This window comes from Pleurodeles waltl, chromosome 1_2, assembly GCF_031143425.1.
Source record: "Pleurodeles waltl isolate 20211129_DDA chromosome 1_2, aPleWal1.hap1.20221129, whole genome shotgun sequence".
NCBI lineage: Eukaryota > Metazoa > Chordata > Amphibia > Caudata > Salamandridae > Pleurodeles > Pleurodeles waltl.
The window spans coordinates 988,440,798-988,457,297 of record NC_090437.1 but is presented as its reverse complement, the minus strand read 5'-3'; the positions used below and the strand labels follow the sequence as shown (position 1 = coordinate 988,457,297).

General features: G+C 47.4%; 1 protein-coding gene across 4 annotated transcripts in view; it reads right to left on the bottom strand.

Annotated features, from left to right (window-relative positions):
* Nucleotides 1-16,500, bottom strand: part of CORIN (corin, serine peptidase) — a 1,512,429-nt gene that overhangs the window by 506,823 nt on the left and 989,106 nt on the right. For all 4 annotated transcript variants that reach the window (XM_069201641.1, XM_069201646.1, XM_069201651.1 and 1 more), the window contains exon 9: nucleotides 15,422-15,538. In XM_069201641.1, coding sequence (XP_069057742.1) covers nucleotides 15,422-15,538 — 117 coding nt within the window. The remainder of the gene's footprint in view (nucleotides 1-15,421; nucleotides 15,539-16,500) is intronic.

Sequence of the window (16,500 nt, the reverse complement as noted above, 5' to 3'; positions counted from 1 at the left end):
GTCTGTACCTGTAAATCTGATCATTTAGCCAGTTTGATTCAATCATGTATGATTTGCTATGTTTCAGACATACTGACAGCCTATGAGCTGAACAATGTAATAACATTTCTTCTTTGACAAGACACTTGTATGTATGTGTTTGTGTGGAATTGTGATCTTAACATGGACACTGTGTACATGAAAAACATCCCTGCTTGCACAAGTAGCTTGTTTTTTCATTGTGTGGTTCTTATGTTTCTTTATATCTACATTCCTAAATGTGAAATTTAAGACAGCAGACAATGGGTTTGTGACTGATGAATATATTACAGTGCTAAGGGTGAAAAGAAAGTGGCAAAAAGTAACATAAATGAAAAGTGAAGGGGTCAATCATTGTGAATTAAATCATAGGAGTAGATGCCACAACATCGGAAGACTTGGCTGATATATCCTGATTGTGAGTCACTCAAATGGCCTCACTCTGCTGCCCCACAGCATTCCTTCCACGTACCCTACTCCCACATGCCTGTGCCGTGACACATGGTGTACTCTCCAACTGGGTCCTGGACCCTCAGAGTCAGGATTGTTGAATTGCACCTCAGGATCCAGGACTGGGGCACAAGATATTGCTAGGTACACAGGTTGTGGGGCACGTACTTGTCTGTGATGTAGAGGCAGCTGGGGTTGGAGGTGTTGTTGTGAACACCGGGAGACTCACCATCTGACCAGGATGCCCAGATGGGCCAGGACCACCATCCAATGTCACATCTCCATGAGTGTTGTCATCACTGAGGGCTTCATCCAGAGGTGGGTTGGGAGTCTGGTTGGTGGACAATGTATGGCCAGGTGCTGTGCCAACTCGACCCATTGTGAATCAGAGTACTTTGTTATTAGTTGAAGTGTGGAACCTACATCCAGAGGTTTTGTGTCACTGTCAATGGAGTTCTTGGACAATCTTAAGTGGTAGGTTTGCTGAAGGTGCTATGTTACCATGGTATTGACGTTGTTGACATGACGTGTGATGTTGTTGATATGAGGTGTGAAGCTTGCAGAAACTGTTAGAATCAAGGAGCTCATTAGATGTGCTGATCAGTTGCACTTTTGGTGACGGAATGAATATGACATCTTAGAAATAGTTAAGCCAACACAGTGGAGAGGAGACATGTGTGTTTGACTATTCCAAGGCCTAGTTGTGTGAGATACTGGCAAACACACAACTTTGTTGTATATGTAGCTGTAGCCATCATATGAGCAGTGCTGAGTCAATGTGTTAACTGACACTACCAATCTGATGAAGCAGTTTAATGCCTTAGGAATACTTGATTTATAAACTTGGTAAGGTGTAATTCCTGTCCTCAATAGTTTCATTTTGGGATACTATGCCAAGAGCAAGCTAGGTAGAGAGACACGACTCTTGAGTTGAGCATGATATGTAGTTTGCTCGCTCCCATGTGAGTGAACATCATTTGAGAGATGACACGCAAGTGTATTTGGACAAATGCAGAAAGGCCTGTTGGGTTGAGGTGCAGAAACAGGGCCTCCTCGTACTTGTAGTCATGTCATTCTATATACTTCCCAACACTTGACAAATGTTAAACTCCCAGGGGAGGGTACATCATTTGAGAGCTGGCACAGAGGTGTATTTGGGCAAGTGAAGACAGCCCTGTTGGTTTGAGTTACAGAAACAGGGCCTCCTGTTAGTTATAGTCATGTCATTCTCTGTACTCCCCAACACTTGGCCACACATTTAGTCTTACATATTTGTTGCCATGCTGCAGTTAGGTTGGCCCCTTGCATTTACATGTTGACACATACCATGGGTCCTGGGATGATCTTTTGATACTGAAACACTTACAACCCTGTACGGCATGTAACATGGATTGATACATGTGATGTTCTGTATGACTAAGCACATTGACAAGCTGAAATATCTGCAACTCTGGGTATTGTATGTTGGAAAAGTAAATGAACCGCACAGTGGCAAAAGTTGAGATGGGAGCATACCGTACATTGAACATTTGTGACAGTTTTTGTGCTGTAACTTACCAGACTCCACTCCCCCAGCTATGCCTGTCAAGCCCTCAGGATGCAGGATGGACAGGTCCATCTCCTTCCAGGGAAAGAGTTGTAATGGGGCACTGGGAGGACCACCACCAGTCTTCAGGCACTCCATGTCTTGCCCAAGGCCAGGGAATACACCTTCCACCTCTTCATAATGTCCTCCTTTGTGTGCAGGGTGTGCCTACAGCATTCACTCTGTCGACTATACTTTGTCAAATTTCCATTTTCCTAGTGGGATGAGTATGCTGGACTTGTGCTCCAAATAGTTGTGGCTCTACTCTTATGATTTCATTCACCATGACTCTCAACTCATCTTCAGAAAAACGGGGATTTTTGGGATGTGACATGGATGCAAATGGACAAAAGTGCATGAAAGGTGTTAAATGGGATGCTGAAAAAAGGGGTGACTTATCTATCAATGATGAGAAAAACAGTGGTCTTTGGTCTCTTTCTAGCAGTGGAGAGGCAAAGGATCATGGTCTGGGAAGTGGTGTGTTTTATGTGATTTGCAGGTTGTCCACTGGGCCAATGTATCTCAGCTGTGTTGTTTTTTAATCCATTCAATGGGTACTTATGTGTTGCTTTGCCGAATATATACAGCGGTGGCTGAGCGCTGCAAGGAGACCACCACATCGACTATGTTTTTGTAATGGGCTCAATGGTTCCACAAGGCCATGATGGCAATGGAATGCGCACGGCCAGGATTGCAGGCCGCCGCCCAGCTGGTGGGCAGCCATTTGTTTTGGCGATCAGCAGTTCAGGCTGCATGCATTGTGATACGGCGGTCCGTAGACCGCTGCCGCAGCGGTCTTTTTCGGATCTCTGCCTTGGTGGTCAAACTCGTAATCAGGACCCTAGATAGCACACTGTTAACTTTACTGTTACATGCTTGTAAATTATGAAAGAATAAACTTTTCCACTTTGAATAACCCAATAAATATTTACCTACATTTTCTGCATGTAATCATAAACATTTTTAAAAAACGACATCAAAATTTTGCCCTGCATGTTCTTTGTTCAGTGAGTCCTTACAAGAGATGGCAAGTAATGGAAAAACTGCGGGCATAAGAAGGGGGACTATCTAACTGAGGATAGGTAAGGAAGTAGGCCAAAATGTCCTCTGGAGTAGGTGATTCATGATCAAAAGTCTTGCAAAAACAGAGCAGAGAATTGCTGATTTGACACTGCTATGAATTAAACAAACAACCTGAGGTGTAGTGAACATGCAGAAGCAAGAAAAGACAGGTGGGTACCTATTTAAACACTGTTTAAACTCAAGTACATCGCCACTTGTAACTAACTTGGTTACATTCTTAAAATTCTAATTGTTTTTACTAAAATGAGGGGAATGTGTGATTGTGCAGTGTTGTTCGAAATCTAAAACACCGTTAACATTACCTCATATCTGTAGGTTTAACCTACCGACCTCAATACAAGTTGCATTGTGGTTAACAAGAGTCCTAAAATTGACAAACGATTACAAGTTTACGTTATGCATACATTGCACTTATCATAATCCACATCATCCCTATGTGTAACTTAGAAAACGTCAAAATACAGTTGGAAATACCACTTAATACATCCAACATTCTTAAATCACTTAGGGGGTCATTACAACCCTGGCGGCTCTTTTGACAGAAGCACTGCCAACAGGCTGGCTGTGCTTCCTGGGGAATTACGACCGCGGCGGAAGCGCTGCGGTCGCACCGCTGGGACCGGCGGTTTCCCGCCACTTTAGTCCTGGCGGTTTAAATCTCCTGCGCTGCCCAGGGGATTACGAGTCCCCCTCCCACCAGCCTTTTCATGGCGGTTTGAACCGCCATGAAAAGGCTGACGGAAAGGGGAGTCGCAGGGCCCCCTGCCACGGCCTCATGCAGCTTTTCACTGTCTGCATAGCAGACAGTGAAAAGCGCGACGGGTGCAACTGCACCCGTCGCACAGCCGCAACACGGCCGGCTCTATTTGGAGCCGGCTCCCGTGTTGCAGCCGAGATCCCTGCTGGGCTGGCTGGCGGAAACATGGTTCTCCAAATAGGCCCCGCGGGAGTGCGGCCGCATTGGCGGCCGTCCAGTGGTTTCAACTTAGCGTGCGACGGTTGCCGCCCACCAAGGTTGAAATGAGGGCCTTAGTGAGATCCTCATAGTTATAGGAGCTGTGTGTACCATTCGAGGCAGTCATTTTAGGAACGCACAACTTTTTTTTTGCATTTGATGGGCTTTGCTTGACACATCACGGCCACCACAAGAAAATAGTGTCACAGTTACCCTTACAACGGCAGACTAACCACGACATTGGTAATGAAATTACAAACATTTGTAGGCACCTTGAGACACATGGTACTGGTCCTCATTGAGTTTTCTATAATCAGAATCACAGAAAGTAAACGAGGCACATACAGAGATATAAAATTCTATTTGTGTGTATTTGGCTTTTGCACACAGTGCGAACTATTTCTTCTGCATCCCACAAAGAGACAATCTACTTCTCCTACTTCTCCGTGTCGCATTGGTCATTTTGCATTACATGATTTTCTAAAGCCAGGCCCCATGTGATTCAGGGCACATCCTTTGTGCCTTTATAAATTACAGAAGGCCTACTTTGCAACTCTTGGAGTTTGAGTGGTATGGTAGAACACCTCAATGACAGTAGAAAAGCTGTGCTGAGAAGGAAGGTTTGGAGTTTGAGGGTTCGAGAACCTTAAGGTTTCCCCTCCATTAAATCCCATGGGGTGAATTTAGCAAACAACCATTTTAGCCTCTCCTACAAAGGGAGCTAGCGAATTACAAGGCACACAAACACAGCTGTGAACTTTGTGGTTGTATATACATGTGCAACAACACACGTCATTATATTTTAACGGATAGTCCCTAAAACCACTGGGTGGGAAAGTTGTTTTACAACCATTGTACTAATGTGGCAAGCGACACAAACTGTTAGCGTGCGTCAAGCTGCTTCATTAGAGGACCCATTATTGGATATGATGCATTCATGCTTAAATAAGGTGGCTGTTAGAAATGGGGTTTTTGGTTGGCAGTCAGGTTGCCCTCTGTCCAAGCAAGAACCCTCACTCTAGTCAGGGTAAGTCACACACAATCCAAAATCAGCCGGTGCTCACCCTCCGGTAGCTTGGCATGAGCAGTCAGGCTTAACTTAGAAGGCAATGTGTAAAGCATTTGTGCAATAAATCATACAACACCATAGTATAACACCACAAAAATACACCACACAGTGTTTAGAAAAATATAGAATATTTATCTGGGTAATTGTAGGTCAAAACGATCAAAGTTGCAATACGAATTTGTAAAGATATCACTGAAAAGTGATATTAAGTGTCTTTAAGTCTTTAAAAAGCAATAAAGTGTCTTTCAAGCACAGAGTACCTGGTTTCTGGTGGGAAATCTCCTCAGAGGGCCACAGGAGAAGAGATGCGTGGAAAAAGGGGTGTGTGCGTCGATTTCCTCTCAGCACACACAGACTTGCGTCGTTCTTTTCCACGCTGGGAAGTCGGGCGTCGTTTTCCGGCGCGCAGACAGTCTCTTTTTGTGGATCGCGGGGATTACCAGATGTCCCGGGTCTGTGCGTGGATTCTCCTGCTTATTTTCCGGCTGCGCGTCGTTCTGCGGGGCTGCGCGTCGAAGTTTCGATCTCACGGTAGGCGTCGCGTCGATTTCTCCTTGGAAGTCGGGCGGCGTTGTCCTTGCGAGGCCGTGCGTTGAAATTTTGGTCTCACGGCAGGCGTCGCGTCGATTTCTCCTTGGAAGTCGGGCGGCGTTGTCCTTGCGAGGCCGTGCGTCAAAGTTTCACACTCACGGTAGGCGTCGCGTCGATTTCTCCTGGAAAGTCGGGCGGCTTTGTCCTTGCGAGGTTGTGCGTCGAAGTCTCGATCGTCCCGAGGGCGTCGCGTCGATCAGCGTCGGTGTGCGGCATTTTTTCTCTCCGCGAAACAAGCTGTGCGTCGAAATTTTCGGCGCACGGAGCGTCCATGTGAAAGGAAGAAGTCTTTTTGGTCCTGAGACTTCAAGGAACAGGAGGCAAGCTCTATCCAAGCCCTTGGAGAGCACTTTCACAGCCAGACAAGAGTTCAGCAAGGCAGCAGGGCAACAGCAAGACAGCAGTCCTTTGTAGAAAGCAGACAGGTGAGTCCTTTGAGCAGCCAGGCAGTTCTTCTTGGCAGGATGTAGTTTCTGGTTCAGGTTTCTTCTCCAGCAAGTGTCTGATGAGGTAGGGCAGAGGCCCTGTTTTATACTAAGTTGTGCCTTTGAAGTGGGGGTGACTTCAAAGAGTCTCTAAGAAATGCACCAAGTTCCCTTTCAGCTCAATCCTGTCTGCCAGAGTCCCAGTAGGGGGTGTGGCAATCCTTTGTGTGAGGGCAGGCCCTCCACCCTCCCAGCCCAGGAAGACCCATTCAAAATGCAGATGTATGCAAGTGAGGCTGAGTACCCTGTGTTTGGGGTGTGTCTGAGTGAATGCACAAGGAGCTGTCAACTAAACCTAGCCAGACGTGGATTGAAGGGCACAACAAGATTTTAGTGCAAAGAAATGCTCACTTTCTAAAAGTGGCATTTCTAGAATAGTAATATTAAATCCGACTTCACCAGTCAGCAGGATTTTGTATTACCATTCTGGCCATACTAAATATGACCTTCCTGCTCTTTTCAGATCAGCAGCTGCCACTTCAACAGTGTATGAGGGCAGCCCCAATGTTAGCCTATGAAAGGAGCAGGCCTCACAGTAGTGTAAAAACGAATTTAGGAGTTTCACACTACCAGGACATATAACTACACAGGTACATGTCCTGCCTTTTACCTACACCGCACCCTGCTCTAGGGGTTACCTAGGGCACACATTAGGGATGACTTATATGTAGTAAAAGGGGAGTTCTAGGCTTGGCAAGTACTTTTAAATGCCAAGTCGAAGTGGCAGTGAAACTGCACACACAGGCCTTGCAATGGCAGGCCTGAGACAGGGTTAAGGGGCTACTGAGGTGGGTGGCACAACCAGTGCTGCAGGCCCACTAGTAGCATTTAATCTACCTGCCCTAGGCACATGTAGTGCACTCTACCAGGGACTTACAAGTAAATTAAATAGTCAATCATGGATAAACCAATCAGTAGTACAATTTACCCAGAGAGCATATGCACTTTAGCACTGGTTAGCAGTGGTAAAGTGCCCAGAGGTCAAAAGCCAACAACAACAGGTCAGAAAAAATAGGAGGAAGGAGGCAAAAAGTTTGGGGATGTCCCTGTCAAAAAGCCAGGTCCAACATGACCCCCTACCAGCCTAAAGCCAGGGGAGAACAATCACTATCCTGATGTACTTCCCTGTTTGAGGCGACAGAACAAGGACCCAGGCCCACAACAGCAGGGGCATGCTCCAGTTCTTCGCCTTCCTGACTCCAATTGGATCACTCTGTCCATACTCTCAGGGCCCACTAAGCCAACCCATGGGGAACCTTTCTCCTTACCTGCGGATCCCATCTGTTCAGCACCTAATCTTACTTTGCTCACAGATGTATCCCAGGAGCAGGATAGTACCACCATGACCAACACAGTGGTGTTGCCCACTCTACCCCTGGGGTGTGACACTTGTCCCCTCCCCAGGGATAACTCTGTCCACCCGGACAGCAAGCCACAGTGATTACTGACAGCTGCCAGGGATGAGAGCCAGGCCCCAGGCCTCTCAAAGCTCTTCAACCACTGTGGCTGTGGAGAGTGGGGGGCGGTAGCCCCAGGTGCTGGGCACCCTTTAACCACTCTCCCTTCCACCAGGTCAGGGATGACAGCCTGAACCTGGTCCTCCCCTCTGGGGCTTTGTACCCTCCCTCCTGGAGCGGTACCCCCAGAGTCCAACATGGTCAGGGTGCTTACAGAAGTCACCCTGTACCATTCCTCCACCAGTGCAGGGCTGTTAACCTGCAACTGGCCCTCCAACCTGGGGCCTGTACCTTCAGGTTGGACTAGGGCCCGGGGTGAGGCTTCCCTCCCCCTGCCCTCCCTTCTGGGGTCCAGCACCCTCCAACTAGGAGTGGCCTCCTCAGAAGACAACATGGTAGGGGCACTGTTATCAGTAGCCCCTCCTTCCAGGTCCGGGGGGACACCCTGAACCTGGTCTTCCAGCCCAGGGTCTGTACCCTCAGACTGGATCACTGCCTGGCAAACCAGGACTTCCTGGGAGGCACACCTACCCCCCACCAGGTCAGAGTTTAACCTCTGCACCTGCCCATTCAACTCAGAGTCACCACCCTGAAGTTGAACAATTGCCTGGCACGCCAGGACTTCCTGGAGGGCACACTGACCCTCCACCAGGTCAGAGTTTAACCTCTGCACCTGACCATTCAACTCAGAGTCACCACCCTGAAGTTGAACAATTGCCTGGCACGCCAGGACTTCCTGGAGGGCACACTGACCCTCCACCAGGTCAGAGTTTAACCTCTGAACTTGGCCATTCAACTCAGAGTCATCACCCTGAAGTTGAACAATTGCCTGGCACACCAGGACTTCCTGGAGGGCACACTGACCCTCCACCAGGTCAGAGTTTAACCTCTGAACTGGGCCATTCAACTCAGAGTCACCACCCTGAAGTTGAACAATTGCCTGGCGCACCAGGACTTTCTGGGAGGCACACCTACCTCCCACCAGGTCAGAGTTTAACCTCTGAGCCTGGTTCCCCAACCCAGGGTCACCACCCTGAGGTTGGGCAATTGCCTGGCACGCCAGGACTTTCTGGGGGGCACACCTACCCCCCACCAGGTCAGAGTTTAACCTCTGAACCTGGTTATCCAACCCAGAGTCAACACCCTGAGGTTGAACAATTGCCTGGCACACCAGGACTTCCTGGAGGGCACACTGACCCTCCACCAGGTCAGAGTTTAACCTCTGAACTGGGCCATTCAACTCAGAGTCACCACCCTGAAGTTGAACAATTGCCTGGCGCACCAGGACTTTCTGGGAGGCACACCTACCTCCCACCAGGTCAGAGTTTAACCTCTGAGCCTGGTTCCCCAACCCAGGGTCACGACCCTGAGGTTGGGCAATTGCTTGGCACGCAAGGACATTCTGGGGGGCACACCTACCCCCCACCAGGTCAGAGTTTAACCTCTGAACCTGGTTATCCAACCCAGAGTCAACACCCTGAGGTTGGACAATTGCCTGGCACAGCAGGGCTTCTTGGGAGGCACACCTACCTCCCACCAGGTCAGAGTTTAACCTCTGAACCTGGGTATCCAACCCAGAGTCACCACCCTGAGGTTGAACAATTGCCTGGCACGCCAGGACTTTCTGGGGGGCACACCTACCCCCCACCAGGTCAGAGTTTAACCTCTGAACCCGGTTATCCAACCCAGAGTCAGCACTCTGAGGTTGAACAATTGCCTGGCACGCCAGGACTTTCTGGGGGGCACACCTACCTCCCACCAGGTCAGAGTTTAACCTCTGAACCCGGTTATCCAACCCAGAGTCAGCACTCTGAGGTTGGACCACTGCCTGGTACCCCAGGACTTTCTGGGGGGCACGCCTACCCCCCAACAGGTCAGAGCTTATCCCCTGAACCTGGTTAGCCAACCCAGAGTCACCACCCTGAGGTTGAACCATTGCCTGGCAGGCCAGGACTTCCAGGGAGGCACACCTACCTCCCACCAGGTCAGAGTTTAACCTCTGAGCCTGGTTCCCCAACCCAGGGTCACCACCCTGAGGTTGGGCAATTGCCTGGCACGCCAGGACTTTCTGGGGGGCACACCTACCCCCCACCAGGTCAGAGTTTAACCTCTGAACCTGGTCATCCAACCCAGAGTCAACACCCTGAGGTTGGACAATTGCCTGGCACAGCAGGACTTCTTGGGAGGCACATCTACCTCCCACCAGGTCAGAGTTTAACCTCTGAACCTGGGTATCCAACCCAGAGTCACCACCCTGAGGTTGAATCTTTGCCTGGCATGCCAGGACTTCCTGGGGGGCACTCTCAGCCCCCACAAGGGACACGCCGTCCCCAAGGGCCACACAAGAGTCTGGTTGGCGCAGGTCTCCTGACCTCTGCCCATCCGGCAGAGTCTGGGTTTCCCCCAAACCAGAAACGGTTTCACCTGGGTCATTCCTGGGGGGCTCTGCTCTCAGAGCTGTCCCCTGACTCTCAAGGTCCTCCACTGGGGTCTGCAACCCCCTCTCAACCCTATGTCTGGACTTCTGCACCCCCTCACTAGGAGGGGTACTGCCAGACACCAGAACTGTTGGGATGCTGGCTACAGTCACCCCCCCAAGTTCTTCTGACACTGCGGGGCTTCCCTCAAAAGGTGGCCCTACGGTACAGGCTAGGCTTCCCTCCTGGTGTTCCCTCATGGAACCCTCTAGGACCTGGGACCTACCTGGGACACTACCATCCTTTCCCACCACACTCGGTTGGGAACCACCTAGACCACTCCCTTCAGCAGCACCCCCAAATGCCTCTTCAGACTCTCTGGTACTCACCCAGAAGTCTGCCTCCATTGTAAGTTCCCTGGGGTCAGAGAACTCACACTCCACCTGGTGTTGGCGTAGCTCTGGAAAATAAGGACCAGACATATGCTCTCCAGCAATTACATCACTCTGCCCTTCACATGTATTAACCACAGTACCCTTCACCCAACCACCCAGTAACTCAACCTTGGAAAAGCACTCTACTTCACCCTCCTGAGACTGGTGAGACAGTATCTGTCTGTCCCTGACACTCAACCCAAACTCTTCTGGGATGTCTCTACACTCTATATCCAGGACGTCCACCAGGGGGGAACCCTTTTCTCTGTCACTCTCTGCTAGAGTCAGTAAAGTGTCCCTCCCCCCAGTAGGAATATGACTCCCTGTGCCAGTTCCCCAATCCTTCTCAGGGACCCTGTGCATAACGGGAACTACCTCATACCCTTGAACTGCCTGGGGTGTGTCAACTCCCTTCTTCAAGTTGGGCACCACATCTCTGGGCTTGTGCCCTTCTTCAGCAGTACTAGATGCAAGATTTTTGCTGCCACCATCTGAACTGGACTCAGCCCTTCCGGCCTCCAGTTTCAGCTCTTTACAGCTCAGCTCTTGAGCTGCAATCTTTTCTTCTTCCAGGGCTAAAAGTCTTTTTGCCTCAACCTCTGCAAGATACTCCTCTAATTGTTGCTCCTGTCGCCTTTGACTTCGGAGCCATTCATCTATTTCTGGGTCACTGTCCAACTCTGAGTAGCCTTCCTCCTCATCTGAGTAGTCTTCCTCCTCATCTGAGGGGTACTGAGTCATTTGGTTTCTTGCTGCCTCTCTCTCTGCCCATCTTTCCTCCCCCCAGACTATGTAGTGATGGAGCATCTCCGCTTTAGTAGATCTCCTTGCTACAGGAAGGCCCCATTGTCTGCAAAGCTTCCTTAGGTCAGCCTTAGTGAGGTGGTCAGTACGAACAAAGAATGAGTAGGTAAGCAATCCCATTCTGATAAGATCTTACTAGCAAAAACCAAAATCCAAAGTCCAAAATATCAATAGTATATCCAGGAGGACATCAGAGAACCAAAAGCCAAAAAAGATGAAAAATCAAGTTGACCTTCAACTGTGGGTAGGTAGTGAAATACTTAGCTACTGTATGTCACTGCACAAACACAAGTCCTATCCTCATCGCTGATCACCAATGTTAGAAATGGGGTTTTTGGTTGGCAGTCAGGTTGCCCTCTGTCCAAGCAAGAACCCTCACTCTAGTCAGGGTAAGTCACACACAATCCAAAATCAGCCGGTGCTCACCCTCCGGTAGCTTGGCACGAGCAGTCAGGCTTAACTTAGAAGGCAATGTGTAAAGCATTTGTGCAATAAATCATACAACACCATAGTATAACACCACAAAAATACACCACACAGTGTTTAGAAAAATATAGAATATTTATCTGGGTAATTGTAGGTCAAAACGATCAAAGTTGCAATACGAATTTGTAAAGATATCACTGAAAAGTGATATTAAGTGTCTGTAAGTCTTTAAAAAGCAATAAAGTGTCTTTCAAGCACAGAGTACCTGGTTTCTGGTGGGAAATCTCCTCAGAGGGCCACAGGAGAAGAGATGCGTGGAAAAAGGGGTGTGTGCGTCGATTTCCTCTCAGCACACACAGACTTGCGTCGTTCTTTTCCACGCGGGGAAGTCGGGCGTCGTTTTCCGGCGCGCAGACAGTCTCTTTTTGTGGATCGCGGGGATTACCAGATGTCCCGGGTCTGTGCGTGGATTCTCCTGCTTATTTTCCGGCTGCGCGTCGTTCTGCGGGGCTGCGCGTCGAAGTTTCGATCTCACGGTAGGCGTCGCGTCGATTTCTCCTTGGAAGTCGGGCGGCGTTGTCCTTGCGAGGCCGTGCGTCGAAATTTTGGTCTCACGGCAGGCGTCGCGTCGATTTCTCCTTGGAAGTCGGGCGGCGTTGTCCTTGCGAGGCCGTGCGTCAAAGTTTCGCACTCACGGTAGGCGTCGCGTCGATTTCTCCTGGAAAGTCGGGCGGCTTTGTCCTTGCGAGGTTGTGCGTCGAAGTCTCGATCGTCCCGAGGGCGTCGCGTCGATCAGCGTCGGTGTGCGGCGTTTTTCTCGCCGCGAAACAAGCTGTGTGTCGAAATTTTCGGCGCACGGAGCGTCCAAGTGAAAGGAAGAAGTCTTTTTGGTCCTGAGACTTCAAGGAACAGGAGGCAAGCTCTATCCAAGCCCTTGGAGAGCACTTTCACAGCCAGACAAGAGTTCAGCAAGGCAGCAGGGCAACAGCAAGACAGCAGTCCTTTGTAGAAAGCAGACAGGTGAGTCCTTTGAGCAGCCAGGCAGTTCTTCTTGGCAGGATGTAGTTTCTGGTTCAGGTTTCTTCTCCAGCAAGTGTCTGATGAGGTAGGGCAGAGGCCCTGTTTTATACTAAGTTGTGCCTTTGAAGTGGGGGTGACTTCAAAGAGTCTCTAAGAAATGCACCAAGTTCCCTTTCAGCTCAATCCTGTCTGCCAGAGTCCCAGTAGGGGGTGTGGCAGTCCTTTGTGTGAGGGCAGGCCCTCCACCCTCCCAGCCCAGGAAGACCCATTCAAAATGCAGATGTATGCAAGTGAGGCTGAGTACCCTGTGTTTGGGGTGTGTCTGAGTGAATGCACAAGGAGCTGTCAACTAAACCTAGCCAGACGTGGATTGAAGGGCACAACAAGATTTTAGTGCAAAGAAATGCTCACTTTCTAAAAGTGGCATTTCTAGAATAGTAATATTAAATCCGACTTCACCAGTCAGCAGGATTTTGTATTACCATTCTGGCCATACTAAATATGACCTTCCTGCTCTTTTCAGATCAGCAGCTGCCACTTCAACAGTGTATGAGGGCAGCCCCAATGTTAGCCTATGAAAGGAGCAGGCCTCACAGTAGTGTAAAAACGAATTTAGGAGTTTCACACTACCAGGACATATAACTACACAGGTACATGTCCTGCCTTTTACCTACACCGCACCCTGCTCTAGGGGTTACCTAGGGCACACATTAGGGATGACTTATATGTAGTAAAAGGGGAGTTCTAGGCTTGGCAAGTACTTTTAAATGCCAAGTCGAAGTGGCAGTGAAACTGCACACACAGGCCTTGCAATGGCAGGCCAGAGACAGGGTTAAGGGGCTACTGAGGTGGGTGGCACAACCAGTGCTGCAGGCCCACTAGTAGCATTTAATCTACCTGCCCTAGGCACATGTAGTGCACTCTACCAGGGACTTACAAGTAAATTAAATAGTCAATCATGGATAAACCAATCAGTAGTACAATTTACCCAGAGAGCATATGCACTTTAGCACTGGTTAGCAGTGGTAAAGTGCCCAGAGGTCAAAAGCCAACAACAACAGGTCAGAAAAAATAGGAGGAAGGAGGCAAAAAGTTTGGGGATGTCCCTGTCAAAAAGCCAGGTCCAACAGTGGCCTAGCAAGAGAGTCGGGTCAATAGTTTATCTCCTGTACTATGATGTGTATAAAAACAAAAGTTAAAAAATCAACACATGCCACATAAGTAAGTAATGTGGATGGCTATTCCAGTTTTGGAAATTACATCGGGAGAACATAAATTATATTTTCCTTAAAATAATTCATATCGGAACAAAATAATGTATTCAGAGCAAAATAAGATATTCTATTAAAAAATTACTGCATGGTATTCCCCAGTCAGCTAGTTCTAAAAGTATTGATTGATCACTATCAATCAGCATCAAACATATGCAATACACGAATCAGTGTAAAAAGAAAATATCATCAAATAGTGATAATCATCCTGGGGTTATACAATAATTAACACTGGTTAAAGGGAGCATCGCCTTCATGATCTAGTCAGTATATAAAACAATATAAAACAAAGAATCTTCATAGTTTTAGCATTATAAAGCATTAATGCTAGGGTAACATCACAACAAAACAGTAGAGCAGTCCTTATTCGGTCAATTTATTGCAGGCAATGCCTATGAATTTGGCGTTCTACGTGAAAGCTGTCGGACCGCAGAGCATAAACTAAACTCGGAATTATTTCTTACTCTAAATTATTTCTTGCTGTGCCTTTTGCTGTCAAAAGGCACAGCAAGATATAAACCATAAAAGGGCACAGCCGTACTTTTTCACAAATTCAAACCGATTTCAACAGATGTTGTATTTCCTATTTGGGCGATCAGACAACGTGCTAATAATTGTATCTTCGGAGCAACAGCAATAAACACACTGCGCCTCCTCGAGCTGGAGTTGAGCACATCTATTGACGTCATATTTGGTTCTAGTAGCAGTGGATAGACGTTTGCATCGCCCATGTACAGTGAATCAATATGGTCTTTAAATATTTCATCAAGCCCTGTAGACAACAAAGATTCTAGAGCTGTAAGCGAGTGGTTATAAAATGTGGAGGGGAGTGACATGTATGCCCTTCAGCTGAGTGACATCTAGATCAGTCGTGGTTGAGAGTCATTCTATTTGCTCAAGTGGTCGTACTCAGCACAAGAGGTCAAACTGTTTCAGTTGAACAGCCATCTTCTATATAATCACTAAAGTGAGGTGAGAGGGAACACGCGATAGCAAACATTTAAAATAACCAGTGAACTGTTGGCTGTTGGGTGACATTTAAAATATAAAAGACACGTGACAGGCAAAGGGAAGACATTTTAAAGACGAAGGACAAAACGTGCGTAGAATGTTGTATTATAGAATGCTGCATGAGTAGCCCAATATACAAGAAGGCTGCATAGGGTCTTAATAATGTTGTATATTCTCACACTCAGTATGAGGCATGATGGAGGTCCACAAAGCACACTACATATACATTGCGCGTCAGTTTAATATTGCAAGTGACAATGCACATGTTAAATTATGCAACATAGTTTAAGTGAATTAAAAAGGATCTGGTTGATGCACTAGTAAATAAACAAGACGTCTTCTTACTTTGAGCACAGTTCTCCTCATCGCTTCCATCTTTGCAGTCCTTGTCCCCATCACACCGGAATGCGCTGGGAATACACTGCCCATTGCTGCATTCAGTCAGACCTTGACTATGACATGCTGAGGATAGAAGACAGGGTCCAGTTAGAAAGGTGATTGAAGAATTAACTATATTTTACTTTAATGTCATCTTTATTATACGGACAATATAATGATCGTTCTTCTCATTTTGTCTCTCCTGCCTTCAAGTAAGCTCAAAGAATAAAAAAATACAATGCTGTAGTTCCTCTATGTTGAAAGCACTTATGTTACAATTAAAAAGGTGTTAATATTATTTTCAAATAAATTCTTGTTCTTTAGTTTGATATTCTTGAACATATATATTGGTGAGCGTTTTTGGTTACTATACACTTAATCTGAGTTTCCATATGCTTGTGTGTCGGAAAAAAACAAACTTTTGGTCCAGTGAGTTCCTTTTACAAATCATTTTCAGGTGTAACAGTCCCATTGACTGATTTGAACTAAACCATGTATACAAGACCTAAAATTTAGCATTCTAGTATACAAACGTAAGGCACTCTTTTTGTGGTGTCCTCATGACAAGGTGTTTACACCAATGCCTTAAAGTATTCCATGAGAAGAGATACATATTCACTTAACTGAAGTTATTTCGACATACCTTCCCATCCCAGCAACACCACAGAGCTGTAGGTATTATGAATTTCCTCGCTTCACAGTATTGTAGCTGGGAAAGAAATGCTAGAAGTGACAACAGATGTTTGTTGTGAGCAAAATAACTTTTATGTCTTCGACTTAGTGAATATTAAGCTGAAGAATACAGGCCAATGAACGATTAAGCCAACAAAATGCCAAAGTTGATGCAAGACAATACATTAGATATGATACCAAATCCAGGAGCTGGACGTAAAAAGAGAAGTTCGTACCTTTCCTAAAATGTTAGGAAATGTAAATATTTCTAAATTAATGGTCAGAATGAGGGATTTCTGGGGCTAAGAAAATGAGGCTTCAGTAGTGTTCCTTCTATGTGTACTGTGACCAATGTTGGAAAGAGGCTCTTGAAA